Consider the following 21,094-nt stretch of genomic DNA (forward strand, 5'->3'; position numbering starts at 1 on the left):
TTTTCTTAATCACCTGAAAAGAACATTTATGAATGCCTTACAAAATGGACCTCCCTCCCTCATTCCCTGACTCCAGTATAACATTCCTACAATAGAACTTAGAATTCAGCATCAGTCTTATTCTAAAAAGGTCAACAGATTGGCTTCCAAGCAATGAAGTGTTTGCTATGGACACAAAGAAGGACAATTAACAAAACTGACCTGTTGTCTTTCTGTACAGGCATTTTGTCTCCTCCAGGTATGAGCTTCTTCTCTTCAACAACCCCATAACTTTCTCTGCATATCTTTATTTTAAGGAAAAAACAAAAATCATTCTTTTATTCCACATCCATTTCCATAACAATATCGAGCAAAGCAAAAGAGGAAAATAGAAAAAGAGAGAACCTGCATTAGCAAACAAGATGGTTATTTGTTTCAGGGGACTTTCCCTTGTTCCTTGCTGAGCTATCTTTTAAAATAAGTATGAAAAGGAGAAATTTAGAAGACAGGAAATATAAGCTATAGAAAACAAATATCTGGCGTATAGATCTGTTCATGCATTCATTCTATAAAGCACTTTGCAAACCTTAAAGTACCATATAAATGTTAGCTATTATGATTATTACTCTTGTTTTGATTTTTTTTTTAATTTTTGTTGTTGTTGAGTTGTTTTAGGCATGTCTGACTCTTCATGACCCCTTCTGGGGCTTTTCTTGGCTAAGGGTGGTTTGCCATTTCCATCTCCAGCTCATTTTACAGATGAGGAAACTGTGGCAAACAGGGTTAAGTGATTTTCCCAGGGTCACACAGCTAATAAGTATCTGAGGCTGGATTTGAACTCAGGAAGATGAGTTTTCCTGATTCCAAACCTGGCACTCAACGCACTATGGCGCCACCTAGCTTTTTATTTAAGTCCTACCATGTTGCAAACACTGTAAAGCAATGTAGATACAAATTAAAAAAAAAATAACCTCTGCTTTCAATCAAATAACATTCTATAGGAAGTGGGGAGAGGGCAATATTGAGAGAGGAATGATGTGAACACAGATAAATATAAATATACATACACGCATATATACATATACACACATATGTGTGTGTATATGTGTGAATAATGTATAACACGCCTGGAAAGGGACACTGTCATCAGATTGTAAAGGGTTTTAAATATCATAGGAGTTTGTGCCTTACCCTCAATCCAAGTGGGAGTCACTGAAAGTTTCTTGATCAAGGTAGTCACATTTTCAAACTGGAACTTTAGAAATAACAAGCTGGCAGCTAGGTTACAAGATATATCTATATCATCAATATCTATACCTACATCTGGGAGCCATCAGCACAGAGATGATGGGAGGCTGATGAGCTCCCACTGAGAATGAAGAAATAGAAGAGGATCTGGACAAAGTCGTAATGTATACCTACATATAGGGTATGGCGCTTGAATGGTAATCCAGCCAAGGAGATGGAGGAATAGCCAAACAGACAGAAGAATTTAAGTGACAAGCTAAAGGCCACATAGGAAAGCATAAGGAAGGTATGCTGGAAGGTGGGAGAAATAAGAGAACAAAGTATTACAAGAACCCAGGATGTAGGTAGAGAGTATCCAAGAAGAGGCTGTCAGTAATGTCAAATGCAACACACTGGTCAAGAACATTAAAGACTAACAGGAGATTATTAGATCTGATAATTAAGAGATCACTGATAACCTTGGACCTAGTAGTGATGAGATCAAAAGCCAGACTGAAAAGGACTGAGAAGTGCACTGACTTCTTGTTTAGACAGAAAGTGGAAGTAACTAATAGATACTAGTTATAGATATAACCAATGTAACTAAGTATAACTAAAAAATGGATATCCATTTTTTACCCCTGGAAATTTGTCTCTGAAAGGCAGGAGAGATATACACTAGATGAAAAGTAGAGGGAAAATGGAAGTCAAGTAAAAGTTTTGTTTGTTTGTTTTGTCCCATTTGGCAACAGGTACTAATCTCAGAAGAGACAGAAAGGTTTTCGTTTTTAATGTAATTAAAGGATGGGGAGACTTGGACATATTTACATAAGCTGCAGAGAAGGCATCAGTAGCTAGAGAGATGTGACAGGACCAACCAGTACCTACCCAAGTAGGTTTCTACCTCCCTGTGTAATACAGATTAAGTTATTTTTTTTTCCCTAAGAGGCAATAAAGCTTCCCTGGGATTTGACTGGCCTGGAGGCTCAGGCTCAAACGAGATGCAGTTTCCTGATAGCCTTTAACCATACTGAAATTGCTTCATGGTTACCTAAGGGCAGATTTGGGTGCTCATCCTGAGGCAGTTACTGCATCCAGCTCCCCTGCAGACACGTGGAGATACAGGCCATACCTAACCGAACCAAGGAAATGGCAGTGTATCTCTATATCCTTTCTACATTAGGGCTAAGGAAATCTCCCCTTATTAACTGTTGAATGATCTATAAGTATCTTCTTTCATCCCATCCCTTAACAGGACATACTGAAGATCAGAGAATGGTAGGGAGATGACCAGGGGGGAGAAGAGGGGACAGGTGAAAGAGGTGACAGCAGGGGACAGGATCAAGGACACAAGCAGAGAGACTGGCCTTGGTGAGAAGGGTCTAAATCAGAGGCTAGAGTGAAGGAATAGAGGATGAGGAATGACGTTAAAAGGTTTTGAGATAAAGAAAGATCAGCCAAGAGTCCTGGATTTGGTGCCTGAAAACCTTGGTCTGAAACCAAGCCCTGCCACCTGCTCCATGGGCAAGTCACTTAACCTTTGTGGGTCTGAGTTTCCTAATCTGTAAAATGACAGGGTTGGGCTAGACAGCCTCCAATGTCCTTCCCAGTTCCAGATCCATAATTCTGAAATAAGAACGAGGTCCACTGCTGAATAGGAGTATGGCATGGGAGGTTTGAGGATAATTATGATAGCTAACATTTATATAGTGCCACCATGTGCCAGGCATTGTGCTCAAGATTATCTCATGTGAGACTCAAAATAACCCTGGAAGGTCGGGGTTATTATTACCCCCACTTTACAGATAAAGAAATCAAGTGACTTTCCCAGGGTCACTCAGTAAATGTCTGAGGCTGAATTTGAATTCAGGTCTTCCTGCCACCAGGCCCAGCACTCTAACCATTGTGCCACCTAGAAAGGATTTGGAAGAGGTGTGGAAAATGTGACAGTCAACTGGGAAAGAAAAAAAAGGTTGTTTTGCTGTAGTGAGTACCCAGAAATGATTAGATAACAAATATATAATGGGCCCAGTTAGCACAGTTGTGTGATTTCCTCCAGCACTGTTCAGAAGCAGATTAAGTTGTCTTCCTGAGCTAAGGGCATCTATCACTTACCTGTTTAACAAATATTCAATGAATTATTTTATTTATTTAACATTAAATTACTTATTATTAAATTACTTAACAAATATTCAATTCTACAGGCATTTATTAAGTACTTACTGTACACATAACACTATACTGGGGGCTGAGAGAGATATAAAGTTAAGACAAAACCTGCCTTCACAGAGCTCATAGTCCAGTAGAGAGATAAGTCACAAACACAGATACACAAGTTCATGGATGTGGCTTAAAAAATGATGTGGGAAGGAATGGGTGTAGGGGGAGGCACTCATTACTGAATGACTACTATATGAATGGCATTTGTTTCCAACAAAGCCTTGAATTTGTCCTTTTTTTTCCAAGGACAAATCCTTGAATTTGTCCCAGTTTTGTAGACCACTGGAACCAGTTAAAAATGTTTATGACAGCCTTTATGAGTATTTAACAAGTAGGCACTGTACTTTATACACACAGTTAGGCACACAATTTGGGAGCCACATATGTCTGGTGCTCCTTACTGTGAAGTTGAGACAGAACACCTCTTCTACATCTTCCCCTGGGTAATCAAGAAGCTGCTGGAGACTCCTAACAATGAAAGACATAGAGCAAAGGAGAATGGTCAGAAACTCCAATGGTATTCCTGTCATAATTATATTTATGATTGAGAAAATAGTAAACAGGTTCTAAAATGCAGAAAAATGCAGACACAAATTAACTCCTGAATGCAGAAGAAATAAAGCTTAAGATCTAAAGGAAATGCAATTATCTCTATCTTTTCCTATCAGTTTCATGGCAATTTAGGTTCAAGGGAAAATTTTGAATGGCTCTATCACACATACACACACACACACACACACACACACACACACACACCAGCCATGGTTAATTTGGCTTTAGGGTCACCAGAAGGGAGGAGAGAATTTAAATGATACTACAGAGTGTGGATGGCTAAGAATGAAAATTAATATTGGCTGACAGAAATGTTCATGAGCCCATGCTTTGGCTAAACTTAATTTCTCTGCATAAAGGGGTGAAGAAATCCTTCCACCACATCTATATGCTATAGATACAGATACACATAGACATAGACATATATAGAGACATCCTATGCGTCTGCATTAGAATGACTTTGGTTTTTAATACAGTCAGTCCTCTATGGCACAGCATGGGCAGTTGCAACAAGAGCCTGGAAAAATATACTTTTAAAGAAGAATCAAATGGGGCTCAGGGTTTTTTTACAGAATATAGGTAACTCCAGAGAATGTTAGCTCTTCAATCCCACAACCTCAAATAAGTAATTTTAACCTTTAGGTAACTGTCTTGTACTTCCATTTCCTTTTATTCTTTTGAGCATGGAAATAAAGTTGTTTCAAATAAAATTTATAAGAAATATTTAAAAAATAAATTTCACTCGCTCTCTTATATTTAATCGTTGACTCTTAGCCCTTGCCAGTAGTTGATCAGGAGCTAATATCTCAAATGGAGCTTATTTAAGCATACTACCAAATTCACATCTTCACACACAAGGTTAGATAAAGATAAGAGAAACAGGGCACAGAACATTCCTATTTCTAAATAAGGATCTGTCTTCTCCTTCGGGAGAGCTAGGTGGTATTGCTGGATCTGGATGAGTTCAAGTCTGGCCTCAGATCCTTACTAGCTTTGTGACTGTGGACAAGTCATTTAACTCTATTTGCCAGTTTCCTCATCTGTAAAATGAGCTGTAGAAGGAAACAGCAAACCACTCCAGTACCTTTGCTAAGAAAACCTCAAATGGGATCGTGAAGAGCTGGACATAACTGAAACAACCAAATATCTCTTCCTTTGAGTCATGGAATAGTGTCCTATCTCTTAATATTTGTTTTGCCTCACCATCTTTTGTTATTTCTTCTATTTCTCTCTTCTAACAATATCCTCACTCTTTTCAATTTTTGCTGCTTAAAATGGGGCATGAAACAGCATGTTCTATTGGACAGAAAACCAGGCTCAGAGCCAGGAGAAGCTAGGTCAAGATCCCACCTCTGACAAATACCCAGTGCAAATTACTCAACCTCTCAGTGCTTTAAGCAACTTTCTAAGACTAAATGTTGTGGAGAGGATGTCAACCTGTATTGGTAGAGGGAATTTCCTCATCTGGAAGTTCCCTATACAAATAAAATCACAGGTCTAATCATGATCCTCTAGAGAGAAACAACTTATAATTTTTGCCTCTTTTTTCTTTTCCCTTAGATTCTTTCTTCATTTTCCTTTTTCCTTTCCTTCCTTCTTCCCTTCTCCTCTCCCTCCCTTCTTCTCCCCCTTTTTTGGATACCAGATTTTCTCATCTTCCCCAGACTAGAAGTGCAATGGCTACTCACAAGCTTGATCCCATTACACAGCAGCATGGAAGCTTTGTTCTACTCCATTTCCAATCTGGACCAGTTCACTATTCCTTAGGCTGCACATGCTCCCAAAGGCTCACCATATTGGTGAACTTTTAGTGACAAGCTTCAAATTCACTGTCTCTCAGAACTCCTGAGCTCAAGTTATCTACCAGTCTTAACTTCCTCAATAGTGGGATAATAGACATCCACTATGGCCAGTAGGTCATTTCTTTATAACATTTTTCTTAAAACCAATAATTCTTTTTGGTAAGTACCAGGACTATCAACCCTATTTTTAGAAAGCATTAAGGTGATAATTCATCCAGGCTAAGACCCTATTTTTCTTGCATAGTTGGATGCAGGAAATCTCTAATCAATAAAAATGACTCAAGAATAGGGTTGAGGACTCTAAAAGCAATAGCATTCGAATAGCTTTGTCCTCTATCCCACACCTCACAGCCAAAGCCAAAGGCGCATATGAATTGCTCCCTATATATGCCTTTTAAGATCCATCGGAGTCCATTCTCCATTTCTGGACAGCCATTACATCCCTTTTGTTCTGTCTTCCTCCATGAGAAGAGTCAATATGGTGGCTGGTTAGTTGTACAGCTAGCTACCCTAGTGTAGTATAGTGTATATAATGCACACATGACAGAGTTCAGACATAAGGAACAAAAAACAATTCAATAAACTTAAATCAACCAACATATCTTCACTTTCACCTACGGTGATCCAAGTTTCAAAAGGAAGAAGAACTAACCCCCATACCCTGCTTATTTCTATTTTATACCTTCCTTCAGTAGGTGACAGCTCCTTTAAATCTTCCAAGCCAGGTTTTACATTCAGTAATTTTTTGTAGAGAGCCAGGGGGAAGTGAAGATCTACCACAGTGAAATTGTAGATAGCTAGTCCACAGATGATACCAATCAGGTGAAACCAGTTGTGCTCTACAAAACACTTTTAAAAATAAAGGTTAATACTTCAAAAAAAGGCAATGTCTGAAGCTCTCAAATCAGTACCATCTATCTCAAAATAATTGTTTTTAATAAGAGGCCTCATTTACATTTGACAGCTGCCTAAAGTGATGTCTCAAATGTTAAAGTATCTTCCAGGTGATGTTATGTGGTCTAAGTTAAGAAATCAGTTTGGATAACGAAGTGAGGGATAGCACAATGACAGCAAAGCCAGTACATCTAGCTAATCAAAAGGCATATTTTTACCACTCTCTACTAAATAAGTCTCTTTCATGGCTCTGACTCAGTTTCCCCATCAGTTAAGCAGGGATGAGGCTTGACTAATATCACTTATGGGAAGATAATAACAGAATGACTGACATAGGATTCCTCTGAGCTCTAAAGTACAGACATACTAGGTAAAAGAATGTTATAGCTCGTATCCTTATCATTTTTGTCATGGCCAAGGTCACCAGATCAAAGACTGACAAAAGGGCCTGAAAAGAGAAAAAACAAACATGGTGCCATGCCTTACTTTGGTTGAATATCCAATTTGTTTTACTGTGACATTGCTGACCTACCGTGTCAGAAAACCATAAGAGGTTTGAATCTTGATAATAGGTAAACATCCCATAGATAGGATTCAAAAGTTCCTTCAAGAGCAAAAGGAAGAATTCCTTTGTGACCCCGCCAGCATCCACTGCTTCTTCACCATCAAAGATCACCTGAAAAAACATGACAAGTAAGGTCCATGGCAAGGTGAAATCTGATAGCAACTTTGAAGTTACTGGGGGAAAAGTCAGGAAGGGAGAAGAAAGAGAAGATGACACTGGTATTTCTGTGTAGTGTTGCCTGAAACTACCCATTTTGCTTATTGCGTTGAAAAACTCAGCTGAAGTTCCATTCATCTGCAGAATTTCGGGATTTGAGAGTTGGAAGACATTTCAGCAACTATTTAGCCCAAATCAAACCAAAAAGGAATCCCTCCTAACACAAGGGCTGCCAGATGGTGCAGTGGATAGAGTGCTGAGCCTGGGGTCAGGAAGACTCATCTTCCGGAGTTCAAATCTGGCCTCAGACACTAGTTGTGTGACCCTGGGCAAGTCACTTCACCCTGTTTTGCCTCAGTTTCCTCATCTGAAAAATGAGCCGGAGAAGAAAATGGTAAACCACTCTAGTATCTTAGCCAAGAACCCTGAATGGTGTCACAAAGTCAGACATGACGGAACTAATCCTACTGCATACCAAACAAGTGGTCTTCCAACCTCTGATTAAAGACCTTTACTCATGGGGAAACCATCACCCGTCAGGGTAGCCTAGTCCACTACTGGGCAGTTCTAATTGTTAGGAAGTTTTCCATTCATCCAATAAGCACCAATTAATCAGCAATTATAAAATGGGGTTACAAAAATTAATTGTAGCTAATGCTTCTAAAGAGTTTTCAATAAATTTGGAGAGTTAAGATGAACATCGAAGAAGGGTTAAATTGGTTTACAAAGACAGAGGTCCATACAAGATAGCAAGCAACACTGTCGTGGAACACAAAGGAATGATTGGCACTGGGAAATGTTTCTAGGAAGAGGTGACTCAAGTGCTTCATAATAGTGATGAATATAGAAGGCAAGATAGAAGGGAGGAGAGTACAGGAACGGAATCAAAGAATCTCAGAGTTGGAGACCTCAGAGCCCTTCTAATCCAACCTGTATCTGAACAAGAATCTGCTCTACAACATATCCATAAAGTGGCCAATTAGCCTTTGCCTGAAAACTTCTAGTGAAGGGAGTCACTATCACTCAAAGCAGCCCATTCCACTTTGAGAGAATTCTAATGGTTAGAAAGTTTTTCCTCACATGAGCCTGTAACAACAATGTGGCTACCAGCTGCTGTGGCTGTGTAAGGCCAATAACACCAGCACACAGAGGGGCTGCCAACACAGATGCTTTGACCTGTGTTTCTAAGGAAAGCAACTTTAAGGGATTAACAATCTCAGTTTAATTAAACATACATATATCATTCACTTAGTTCAGGGGAAAAAGGTCAGCCCCCTAAACTTTAGAGCAAATACAAACAGAAATTACAAGCATACATTTTAAACAGAGAAAATAACACAAACCAGTTTATCCATAGCAATACATAGTTACCAGAGAAGCAACAACATCTGGGTTATCAAAGCCAGGGTGGGGAGCTATTTCAACAGCTTGCCCAGAGTCTTGTCACCAACACTCTTTCAATGAGTTTGCCCCCAAAGGCAAAACACCAACCTCAGAGCTCTTATACCCTATTCAGGACCCTGAGGGCTGGGGCCAACTTACCATTTAGGGTTTGGGAAAGTTCTTCAATCACTAACACCATATCATATACATATCAATGACTCCCAATTGCCTTAGTACTGAGAAACACTCCAAAACAAAAAGATCCCACTTTACCTGCCCCATTCAAACAAAGGCAAGACTTATTAAAGGTACTTGATAGCCTTAGCATCCCAAAAGAGAAGAAAAGCAAAAAGTTCTGCCCTGATTACCATTACAGAGCCCCAATGAGCTTCTTTGCATCTTTGCACCTTCCACCCTGGCTTCTAAGGAGAAAGCACACCATAAGTCATGAGTGTTTTTCTTCTGCCAAATTCTCTACCTCAAATCCCCTCAGCATTAGTTCCCAATATCCCCTCTGCTTCAGTCTCAGAGAAAGAGACTGTCCTTTTGTAGGAAACTCCTCCTCTGCTCCTAATCTCCCCTTTCCCAACACAAGTAGGACCTCCCCCTGCCTCCCTTTCATCATCCTTTTTCACTTTTTAAGCTTCTGGATCTCTCCTAGCTGCCTAAAAGTATGTGTAGATCTTCTTAAACTTTAAAATACTTAAATATACTTAATTAATACTTAATTATCACCTCCTCAAGCTACAGTTATTGCTTTTCCCATTCATTACACCTTTTAGAAAAAGCTGCCCATATTCACTGACTCCATATCTCCTTCCATCCCACTCACTTCTGTACTATGGGTTCTGACTCCACCACTCAACTACAACTGTTCCTTCCAAGGTCACCAATGATCTCAAATGCTAAATCTTGTTCTTGGGCAGGGGTGGGGAACCTGCAGCCTCAAGGTCATATGTGGCCTTGTAGGTCTTGGGGTGGAGCCTTGTGACTGAGTCCAAGTTTTACAGAATAAATCTTTTTATTAAGGGGATTTGTTCTGTGAAATTTGGATTCAGTTGAAGGGCCACACTTGAGGACCTAGAGGGCTACATGTGACTTTAAGGCCACAGAGTCCCCATCCCTGTTCTTGGGCCTCACCCTTTTTATGACCTTTCTGTAGCACCTGGCTCAGCACCTTTTCTCCTCCTCCTCCTCAATACTCCCCCATCCCTTGATTTTCAGAATACTGCTTCTCCTGATTTTCCTACCAGTCTGACTGTTCGTTCTGCCACATTCCATCTTCTTTTAGTGAATGTATCCTAACGCTCTGTACCTGGCTTTTTTCTTTCTCTCTACATGTTTTCTCACTTGATATTCCTAGAGGACAAGTCATTCCTCTACTCAACAAGCTTCAATAGCTTGTTGTGCTGCTAACTATAAATTCTTGTATTTAGCACTTAAAGCATTTCACAATCTCTCTTCAGTTGGTCTTTTCAAGATGCTTACCCATTACTCCTTCATGTGATATATACAGATATATATATATATATATATATATATATATATATATATATATATATATATTCCAGTGAAACTAGACTAACTACTGTCCCTCCTGTATGACATTCCAAATCCCACCTGGGTCTGTATAAGAAATAACACAGAATATATACTCTCCTTCCCTTAGTAACCACAGCTTCCTTCAAGGTTCAGTTCAAGAGTCACTTCCAGCAAAGTCTTTGGTCACAAACATAGTTGTTAATCTGGTAGTTCCTTGTTAATAACCAAGTGTCTCTCTGACATGGATTTGGAATTATTTTATATAGATACACACACACACACATATGTGTATATATATACATACACATATGTGTGTGTATGTTTATGTATATATATTTTTATATATCCTATATTTACAAACCTATGAATATACTGTACCCTGCTCCCAGTGAAAGGCAAGCTACTTGACAGCAGACTGTCTTACTTTTGCATTTGTATCCTCAGTGCCTAGCAGAGGAAGCACTTAAAATGCTTATTGATTTGAATGATTTATAATTCCATCAATTCCAGGGATTCAATTAGCATTTTTATGCAGATAGCTCATAAATCTAGATGTGCATTCTCAACAATTCTTTTTTTACCTTTTAAACTTTTTCAATTTTTTTTATTTTTTCCAATTACATGTAAGAACAATTTTTAACTTTTTTAATTTTGAATTGCAAATTCTCTCTCTCTTTGAGAATGCAGTTTGATATAGATTACACATGTGCAATCATGTAAAATATATTTTTATGTTAGCTGTGTTGCAAAAAACAGGAAAGTTAAAAAAAAATCTATGCTTTAAACTGCATTCAGACTCCATGAGTTCTTTCTCTAGAGTTGGATAGCATTCTTCATCTTAAGTCCTTCAGAATTGTCTTAGATCGTTGTACTGCTGAGAAAAGCTAAGCCATTCAAGGTTAATCATAGTACAATATTGCTGATGCTGTGTACACTGTTCTCCTGGTTCTGCTCACTTCATTTTACATCAGTTCAGGTAAGTTTTTCCAGGTTTTTCTGAAAGCATCTGGCTCATCATTTCTTATAGCACAATAAGTATCCATCACAATCACATACCACAATTTTTTGTCATTCCCCAAATGATGGGCATCCCCTAAATTTCTAATTCTTTGCCACCATGAAAATAGATGCCATAAATATTTTTGTGCATAGAGATCCTTTTCCTTTTTCTATAATCTTTCTAGGGTACATACAGTAGTGGCATTGCCTGGTCAAAGAGTATGCACAACTTGATAATCCCTTGGGCATAGTTCCAAATTGCTTTGCAGAATGTTTAGATCAGTTCGCAACTCCACCAACAGTACATTAGTGTCCCAATTTTTCCACATTCCCTTTCTGTCATATTAGCCAATAAGTAAGAAATTCCATGCCCACCTAATTTGCTTATGATATCACCCTTTACTTCTATATCATGTACCCATTTTGACCTTATCTTGGTATACAGTGTGAGATGTTAGTTTATACCTAGTTTCTGCCAAACTGCTTTCCAGTTTTTCCAGCAATTTTTGTCAAAAAATTACTTCTTGTCCCCAAAGCTTCAATCATTGCATTTATCAAACACTAGATTATTATGGTCACTTACAGGTATGTTCTACATACCTAATCTATTCCACTTGTCTACCACTCTATTTCTCAATCAGTACCAGATTGTTTTTGATAATTAGCATTTTGTTATAGTTTCAGCCACCTTCCTTCACATTTTTTTCATTGATTCCTTTGATATTCTTGACCTTTGGATCTTTGAGATTAATTGCATTATTTTTTCCTATTCCATAAAACAATTTCTTGGTAGTTTGATTGGTATGGCATTGAATAATTAAATTAATTTAGGTAGAACTGTCACCCATGAGGAATTAGCATTTCTCCAATTGTTTAGATCTGACTTTGTGTGAAACTGTCTTGTAATCATGCTCATATAGTTCCCAAGTCTGTCTTGGCAGCTATTCCTAAGTATTTTATATTGTCTACAGTTATTTTAAATGGAATTTCTCTTATCTCTTGCTGTTGGACTTTGTTGGCAAGGATTTATGTCAGTTTATTTTATACTCTGCAACTTTGCTGAAGTTAATTTCAACCGGTTTTTTAAAATTGATTCTTTAGGATTCTCTAAGTATACCACCATATCACCTCATGCCTATTCTAACTCATTTTTTTTCCTTTCTTATTGCTGTAGCTCTCATTTCTAGTACAACATTGAATAATAGTAGTGACAATGGGCATCCTTGCTTCACCCTGAACTTAATGAGAAGACTTCTGTTTGCTGATGGTTTGAGGCAGAGACTACTTACCATTTTAAGATTTCTAGAGTTTTTAATAGGAATGTGTTGGGTTTTTTTTTTCAAAAGCTTTTCCTGGGGGCAGGTAGGTAGTACAGTGAGAAGAGCACTGGCCCTGGAGTCAGGAGGATATGAGTTCATTATCTGACTTCAGACACTTGACAGACTTACTGGCTGTGTGACCTTGGGCAAGTCACTTAACCCCAATTGCCCTGCCTTTTCCACTCCAAAAAAAAAAAAAGCTTTTCCTGTTTCTATTGAGATAGTCGTATGTTTCTTGTTGTATTGATATGGTTGACTATGCTGATGGTTTTCCTAACATTGAACCAGCCCAGAATTCCTGTTAGACATCCTACTTGGTCATAGTATTATGATCTTCATGATATATAGCTGTAATCTCCTTGCTAGTATTTTATTTAAATTTTTTGTATCAATCTTCATTAGGTTATTTGTTCTATAGTTTTCTTTCTCTGTTTTTGTTCTTCCTGGTTTATGTATCAGCACCATATTTGTGTTGTAAAAAGGAAGTTGGTAGCATTTCTTCTTTGCCTATTTTCCAGATAGTTGGTATAGTAAGAATGAATTGTTCTTAAATGTTTGGTAGAAGTTGCTCATTAATCCATCTGGCCCTAGTTCAATTTATTTTTCTAAGACTGAGTTAGTTAAATATTCTATTTCCTCTCCTTAATCTGGGCAACTTATATTTTTGCAAATATTCATTCATTTCCCTTAGATTGTCATATAACTGAGCAAAATAACTCCTAATAACTGCTTTAATTTCCTCTTCATTGGTGGTGAATTTGCCCTTTCCATGTTTGATTTTTGTAATTTGTTTTTCTTCTTTCCTGTTTTTGATCAAATTAACCAATGATTTATCTATTTTATTGTTTTTTTGTCATAAAACCACCTCCTAGTTTTATTTATTAGTTCAATGACATTCTTTCAATTTTATTCATCTTTGATTTTTGAGGATTTCCAAATTAGTGTTTAATGAGGGATTTTAAAAATTGTTCTTTTCCTAGTTTGTAGTTGCCTGCCCAATTCATTGATCTGTGCTTTCTCTATTTTACTGAAGTAAGCATTTAGATATGTAAATATTCCCCTAAGTACTGCTTTGGCTGTATCCCATAAATTTTGGTATGTTCTCTCATTGTTGTTATTCTCTTTAATTAAATTACTGATTCTATAATCTTTTATCCGCTTGTTCTTTAGGATTATTGTTTCCCCTCCCCCAATTAATCTTTAATCTATGTTTCCATGGCCCTGTACTGAATGTAAATTTTATTGCATTATGATTTGAAAAGGATGTATTTAATATCTTTGCTTTTCTGCATTTAGTTGTGAGGCTTTTATGACCTAATAATATGGTCCATTTTTGTGCAGGTGCCATGTACTGCTGAAAAAAGGTAAATTTCTATCCTCAACTGAGTGTATATTTCATTTCCTCTTTGAGTCAATTCTGATGAGAATAAAGTTCACGTATTACCCAACACCTCCCATCATCCCCTCCACTGTAAAAGCCCTTCCCTTTTGTGCTTTTATAATGTGAAACAATTTACTACATTCTACCTCTTTCCCCTTCTCCCAATTTATCCCTCTTTCTCACCCCATTTTTTTATTTTGGGGGGATCATCCCATCATAGTCAATTAATACCTGTGTCCTCTATGGATACTCCTTCTAACTGTCCTAAAAATGATAATGTTATTTACAGTTACCAGTATCATCTTCCATGTAAAAATATAAATAGGTGAACCTAATTGGATACCTAATGATTTCTCCTTTATGTCTACGCTTCTCTTGAGTCTTGTTTTGAGAATCAAATTTCCTATTCATCTCTGGTCTTTTCATCAGGAATGTTTTAAAGTCCTCTATTTTATTAAATATCCATTCCCTCCTCTTCCCCCCAAAACTCAGTTTTGCTGGATGGGTGATTCTTGGTTGTAATCATAGCTGCTTTGCCCTTCAGAATATTACACTCCAAGTCCTGTGATCCTTTAATATAGAAGCTGCTAAATCTTATGTGATTCTGATTGTAACTCCATGCTAGTTCAATTTTTTCTTTCTGGCTACTTACAATATTACAATAGCTTCTCCTAGTTCCTCAACCTATTTTCCCAGGCACTTTTTTCCGATGAAATATTTCATATTTTCTTCTATTTGTTCATTCTTTTGACTGTTTTATTGTTTTTTGATATCTCATAGAGTCATTAGCCTCCCCTTGCCCAATTCTACTTTTTAAGGTGTTATTTTCTTTAGTGAACTTTTGTACCTCCTTTTCCATTACACCAATTCTACTTTTTAGGGAGTTCTTTTCTTCAATGAATTTCTGTACTTCTTTTTCCATTTGGCCAATTCTGCTTTTTAAAGAGTTCTTCAGTGGATTTTTGTGCCTGTCTTACCATTTAACCAATTCTGTTTTTTTAAGGTTTATTTTCTTCAGTAATATTTTGTGCCTCCTTTACAAAGCTGTTAACTCTCCTTTCATAATTTTCTTGCATTACTGATTTCTTTTCCCAAATTTTCCTCTACCTCTCTTATTTGATTTTTAAAATCTGTTTGGAGCTCTTCTAGGAATTCTTTTTGGGCTTGTGACCAACTCACATTTTTCTTTGAAGCTTTGCATGGAATTGTTTCAACTTAGTTGTCTTCCGATTGTGTCTTGATCTTCCCTGTTACCATAGTAATATTCCATCATCAAAACCATTTTTGTTGTTTGGTCATTTTTCCAACCATTTCTTGATTTATAACTCCATATTAAAGTTGGACTTTGCTCCCAGGGTGGAAGGAGGCACTGTCCCAAGCTTCAGGCCTTTCTTGCTGATATTTTCAGTGATAGCTCTGAGGGTCTGCAGGTTTTTGGTTCTTCCAAGGTGGTACAATCTAGAAGTCTGGTCATTGTTCTGCTGGCCTCTGCTGTGGTCTGTGAGTGACCACAAGCACTCTTCTCCACCCTGGAACTGTGAGCAGGGCCCTTGCACCCCTGCAGCCATAAGCACTCATAAGCTAATATTCCTCTTAGCTCTACGACTATGACCTGGAACTGTGTATGGGCGATGTGACAGAGTCCTGCACTCAGTGGCAGCAAAGGGTTCCCTGTAATCTCCTTCTAACCAGTTTTCCAACCTCCTTACCATCTGTGGGTTGAGAGCTCCCAAAGCTCCTGATGCCATTAATGAAATGCTTCCAATGCCTGCTGTTGGCACCTCAATGCAGCATCTTCTATGCTGGGCTCCTGGTCTGACCACCACCTCACTGAGACAGACCTTTGCTGCAGACCTCCTAGGTTGGCCTGGGCTGGAAAAGTGTTTAATCCTGACCTTTTGTTGGTTCTGCCACTCCAGAATTTGATTTGAGGTGCTATTTTAAAGTTGCTTAGATGAGACTTTGAGAGAACGCAAGGGAGTCCCTGACTTTACTCCACCATCTTGGCTCAGCCTTCCCTTAATTTTTTTTCAACTAACAAGTTTTTAGTTTCTTTCCCTTCTAGTTCCCTCTTCACTAATCAGAAAAGAAAACCCATGCAACAAGTAAGTATGGCTAAGGAAAACAAATTTCTGCATTAGCCATGTCCAAAAATATGTGTCTCCTTCTCTTGAATCCATAAACTCTTCACAAAAAGGTGGGTAGCTTGCCTGAATCTGAAGTTCTTTGGAATTCTGACTAGTCACTTCATTGATCAAAATTCTAAAATCTTAAAAAGTTTTTTGTCTTTACAATATTGTTGATAGTGAATAAATATTCTGCTTCTGACTATTTCATTCTGTATCAGTTACACAGGCCTTACAAAGTGTCTTTGAAACCATACACTTTTATAATTACTTTAATTTCAATATAAAATTTTTATTGTATTTTCATTTAAAAATATATTATCTTCTCCCACTGGAAAAGAAAAAATAAAAACAAAGCTCTTGAACAAATAAGCATACTTAAGCAAAACACATCTCAATATCAGTCACTTCCAAAAATTTGTGTCTCATTCTGCATATTAGTGCATCCTCTTTCTGTCAAGAGGTGGGTAACATTCTCTGGAATCACAGTTGATCATAATTGAAAAATCTTTCAAAATCATTAACTTATACAATGTTGCTGTTACTGTATAAGTTGTTCTCCTGCTTTTGCTCATTTCACCCTGCATAAGTTTGGATAAGTCTTCCCAGGTTTCCTTGAAACTGTTTTCCTCATATTTTCTTATAGCACAATATATCCTATTACATTTCTATTGCATAATTGCTGTCATTCCCAAACTAATAGGAGCCCCACTAATTTCCAGGTCTTTTCTACTACTACAAAAAAAGCTGCTATTAATATTTTTGTACATATCAATGCTCTCCCTCTTTGATATCTCTGGCACAAAGTTATAGTAGAGGTATAACTGGGCCACAGGCTTACTTTTTTGACATAGTTCAAATTGTTTTCCAGAATAGCAAACCAATTTCAAGCTCCATCATCTGTATACCTGTTTTCACACAGCCCCTCCAACATTTGACATATTCCTTTTTTGTCAACTTTACTGATGTAACGAGTTTGAAGTGGAAACTCAACTTACATTTCCATTTTTGTGTTTAATTGTTGGTTTTTAATTTGTTGGGTTTCTAGGTTTGTTTGTTTTAGTAGTATGCTCAATTTGTTGATCTGCTTTCTTTCTGAAAACATTTGGAGATATAAACATCTAAGTAGTTCATTGGCTGATTTCCCCTAATTTGGGGGATGCTGTCTCATTATTTTAAGGAGATTATTGTTTCTATCATTTGTTCTTAGACTCACATAGACAAGTTATTTAAATTCAAAGGCCCTTTAATAAAGGTTGTTTTTATTGCCTTATGGTCAGTAAATGGTGTATGTAGTATTTCTGCATTTCTGCATGTTTGTGAGTTTTTAATGCCCTAATTAACCCTAATGTTAATTTTGTGAAGGTGCCATGCACAGCTGAGATAACATTTATATTCCCACTGAATATTCTTCAGACATCTATCACATCAAACTTTTCTTAAAATCTATTCAGGTCTTTCATTTTTTTGTTGTTGTTATATTTTTCTAGATCTGAGAGGGGTAGTAAACTAAATAGGTTTGCCATCTACTTTTCCCTATAACTCATTTAAATTTTCCTTTAGGAATTTGCTATTTTTTTTTGCTTTAGAAATTTAGATGACATTTGGTGCATCTGTTTAATATTGATATTAATACAATGGCACCTAAGGTCCATGGTATCTTTTAGCACAATGTAGTTTCTTTATCTCTTTTGTTTCTATTTTTGCTGTTGCTTTTTCTAAATCATAACTGCTATCCTTGCCTTTTTTACTTAATCTGAAGAATAACGGATTCTGCTCCAGCCTCTTAGAGGCGGCTTCTTGTAAATATCAGTATTGCCAGAGTCTGGTTTCCCATCCTTTCTGCTATCCTCTTTCATTTTATGGGTGAGTTCATCCCATTCACATTCATATTTATGATAGCTAATTGTGTATTTCCTTTTATCCTATTCTTTTTTCCCTTGCCCCACTCTTTAAGAGTTTGCTTTGCTCTGACTACCCTCCTTTAATCTACTCTACTTCTTATCTACCCTCCTTTCCATTCCCTTAACACCTTTCCCTCCTGTTTCCATGTTGGATGAAATCTAATTCTGTACCCAAAAGTGTGCGCATGCATCCCTTCCTCTCTGACCAGTTCAAATGAGTATGAGTTTTAAGTGTCACTCCTCATTTCCTCCTCCTTGTTACACAGATTTCTACTTTCTTATTCTATTTACGTGAGATAATTTTCTCCATTCTTATTTTCCCCTCCTTCCCCACCCCCTCCCAGTATATACTTCCTCATACTTTCTTTTCAGATAATCAAAATATAATAGAACACTCCCAGGCTGTTTATCTCATGATATTCCCTCTAGAATTCCTGATGATGATGATGAGGTAGCTAAGTGTCACAGTGGATAAAGTTCTATGCCTGAAATCAGGAAGACCAAGCTCGACTCCAGCCTCAGAAACGTACTAGCTGTGTGACCTGAGCAAGCCAATTCACCTCTTTGCCTCAGTGTTCTCATCTCTAAAATGGGGATAACAGTAGCACCTTCCTCCCATGCAGGATAAAAGTTGAATGATATTTGTTAAAGTGCTTAGCAAAATGCCTGGCACATAGCAGGCAGGTCCTACATTATCATTATTACAATCATTATCAGTACTATTATAATATAAATAAATATAATATAAATAATACAAACTATATTAGAATTTAATAATTTAACCTTGCTTAGTCTCTTGTGATTGATTGTTCACATTTACCTCTTTACATTTCTCTTGACTCCTATCTTCGCATTTCAAAGTTTCTTACACAACTTTGGTCCTTTCATCAGGAATGTTCAGAATTCATTCATCCAATTTATTAAAGATCCACTGTTTCCTTTGTAGGATTATATTCTGTTTCCTGGGCAAGTTATTCTTATGCTATAAGCATAGATAGTTAGTCTTCTGGAATATAATATTCTAACCTCAATTTTAATTCTTTGATAATAGTTGCTGCTAGATCTTGTATAATCCAAGGTGGCTCTTCAGTATTTCTCTCTGCCTGCTTTATTTTCCTCTGACCTGTATTTTGGCTATAATATTTCCATTTCTACTTTGCTATCTGGTGCTAATATGAGGGCATTTATTTTTAAAGATTACTTGAAATAACGTTCAAGGAGGCCGATGATTTTTAAATTGTCTTTCTTTGACCTGGACTGCAGGTGAATTGTTTTTGCTATGAGATTATACTTCACATTTTCTTCTATTTTTCTGTCTTTTGACTTTTTAAATATTTCTTGATATCTTGTGGAATCATTAGCTTCTATTTGGTCAATTCTAATTTCTATTTTCTTTGATAATATTTTGCACCTCTTGGTCTAAGCTGTTAATTATCTTTTCACATCTTTTTCAGCTCTTAATTCTTCTCCCATTTTTTCCTCTATCTCTCTCATTTGGTTTTTAAAATCACTCTTCCCCTTTTAACTCTTGTTTTAACTCTTTCCACGAATTCTGGTTAGACTTATGTCCAAGCTCTGGTTTTTTTTTTTTTGAAGTTTTACTTGTGGATATTTAAGCTATTCTATTCTTCTTGATTTGTGTTTTGAGCTTCCCTGTTATTATAATAATTATTTATGATAAGATTTTGTTTGTTTGCTCATTCTTCCAGTCTTCTGCTTGATTTTGGATTTTGTGTTAGTGCTGGACTCTGCACATCTGAGGGAGAATGTCCTGAGTGTCTGTCCTCTTATATCCTTCTGATGTTCTTAACAGTTCAGACTGGGGAAATCTATAAGCTTTCGGTGCTCCCAAAATGATATGGCTTGGTCAATGTTTGCTCACTGCCTTTCTGATATGAGCTCTGTAAGTTCTTGATCCAGGTTTGGATCTGTTGGCTTATCTCTGGTTGGAAGTTTCAGTAGACTGCTAATGTACTCACCTACTATTTGTCCCCTGGAAAGCTAAGCAGGTTTAGAGAGAGTGAAGTGTAGGTTCTTCTTTGGTCTGGGACTCTTGTCCAAGTTATTTCACTGCAGGCTTCTACTCTGGGCTAGACACTAAAATCAAGTGTCCACTCTGAAGACAGCCACACACAGCTACTGTTTGCTTCAGAACTTGTTCTCTTCCCAGTACACAGCTAGGGTCCACTAGAGACAACTCTATTCTACCACCCCTATGTACAAATCCCTACACTGACTAGTAAAGGAAAGAGCTACCATATGGTACCTATTTCTACACCCTGGAATGCAAGATTTGGGGATCTCCTGGGATCTCTTCCTGCACAGTGTTCAGTCTTAGTTCTCTTTCAGTCTCTGCTATGCATGTGGCACATTCTATACCCATTCTACAGACCTCTCCAGTTCTTGGACTTCCCAGGCAGAATTAGGCCTGGTGTTTTTTCTTTGAGAAGAAATTTATAAAGGAGGTTCAGTGGGGGAGCTAAGTTGTATTTTTTCCTATACTCTGCCATTTTGATGATCTTTGAATGTTACACAGTCTCAGGCCCAGTCTGAGCCAAATTCATGACCCTGCTTTTTGTCTGTAGGCCCCTGCATTATTCTAGATGGCTATGCTCAGGCTTATCCTGAATGAAACCCATTCTTAGAGCCCACAGGTCACTGGCTATCTTACTCGGCCGACTTGGGTTAGAAAAGGTGGTTCATTGTGGTTTCTCCCCAGATCTCCTGATCATTATTAAGTACAGTGTTCTGCTTCCTCCTACACCACTACCATTGCTAATCCCCTGATCAACCCTTTTCTGAGTTCTCTATTCCTGTATCACCAACTACCTGTTGGATATTGCCACCTGCTTGTACTACAGGCACCTCCAACTCAACTTGTTCAAAATGGAAATCATTACCATCCCCCTAAAACCTACCCCTGTTCATAAAGTTCCCTTTTTTCTGTTTAGGGAACCATCATTCTTCCAATCATCAATGTTTAACATCTTACAGTTATCCTCTATTCCTCACTTTCCTTCACTTCTCACATCTAACCAGTTATCA

General features: G+C 37.5%; 1 protein-coding gene across 5 annotated transcripts in view; it reads right to left on the reverse strand.

Annotated features, from left to right (window-relative positions):
• HERC3 (HECT and RLD domain containing E3 ubiquitin protein ligase 3) overlaps nt 1-21,094 on the reverse strand; it is a 112,067-nt gene that overhangs the window by 24,433 nt on the left and 66,540 nt on the right. For all 5 annotated transcript variants that reach the window (XM_036763112.1, XM_036763109.1, XM_036763111.1 and 2 more), the window contains 4 exons: nt 7,207-7,350; nt 6,463-6,629; nt 3,828-3,894; nt 202-284 (listed from right to left, as the gene is read on the reverse strand). In XM_036763112.1, coding sequence (XP_036619007.1) covers nt 202-284; nt 3,828-3,894; nt 6,463-6,629; nt 7,207-7,350 — 461 coding nt within the window. The remainder of the gene's footprint in view (nt 1-201; nt 285-3,827; nt 3,895-6,462; nt 6,630-7,206; nt 7,351-21,094) is intronic.

Source organism: Trichosurus vulpecula, chromosome 6 (assembly GCF_011100635.1).
Source record: "Trichosurus vulpecula isolate mTriVul1 chromosome 6, mTriVul1.pri, whole genome shotgun sequence".
Classification (NCBI taxonomy): domain Eukaryota; kingdom Metazoa; phylum Chordata; class Mammalia; order Diprotodontia; family Phalangeridae; genus Trichosurus; species Trichosurus vulpecula.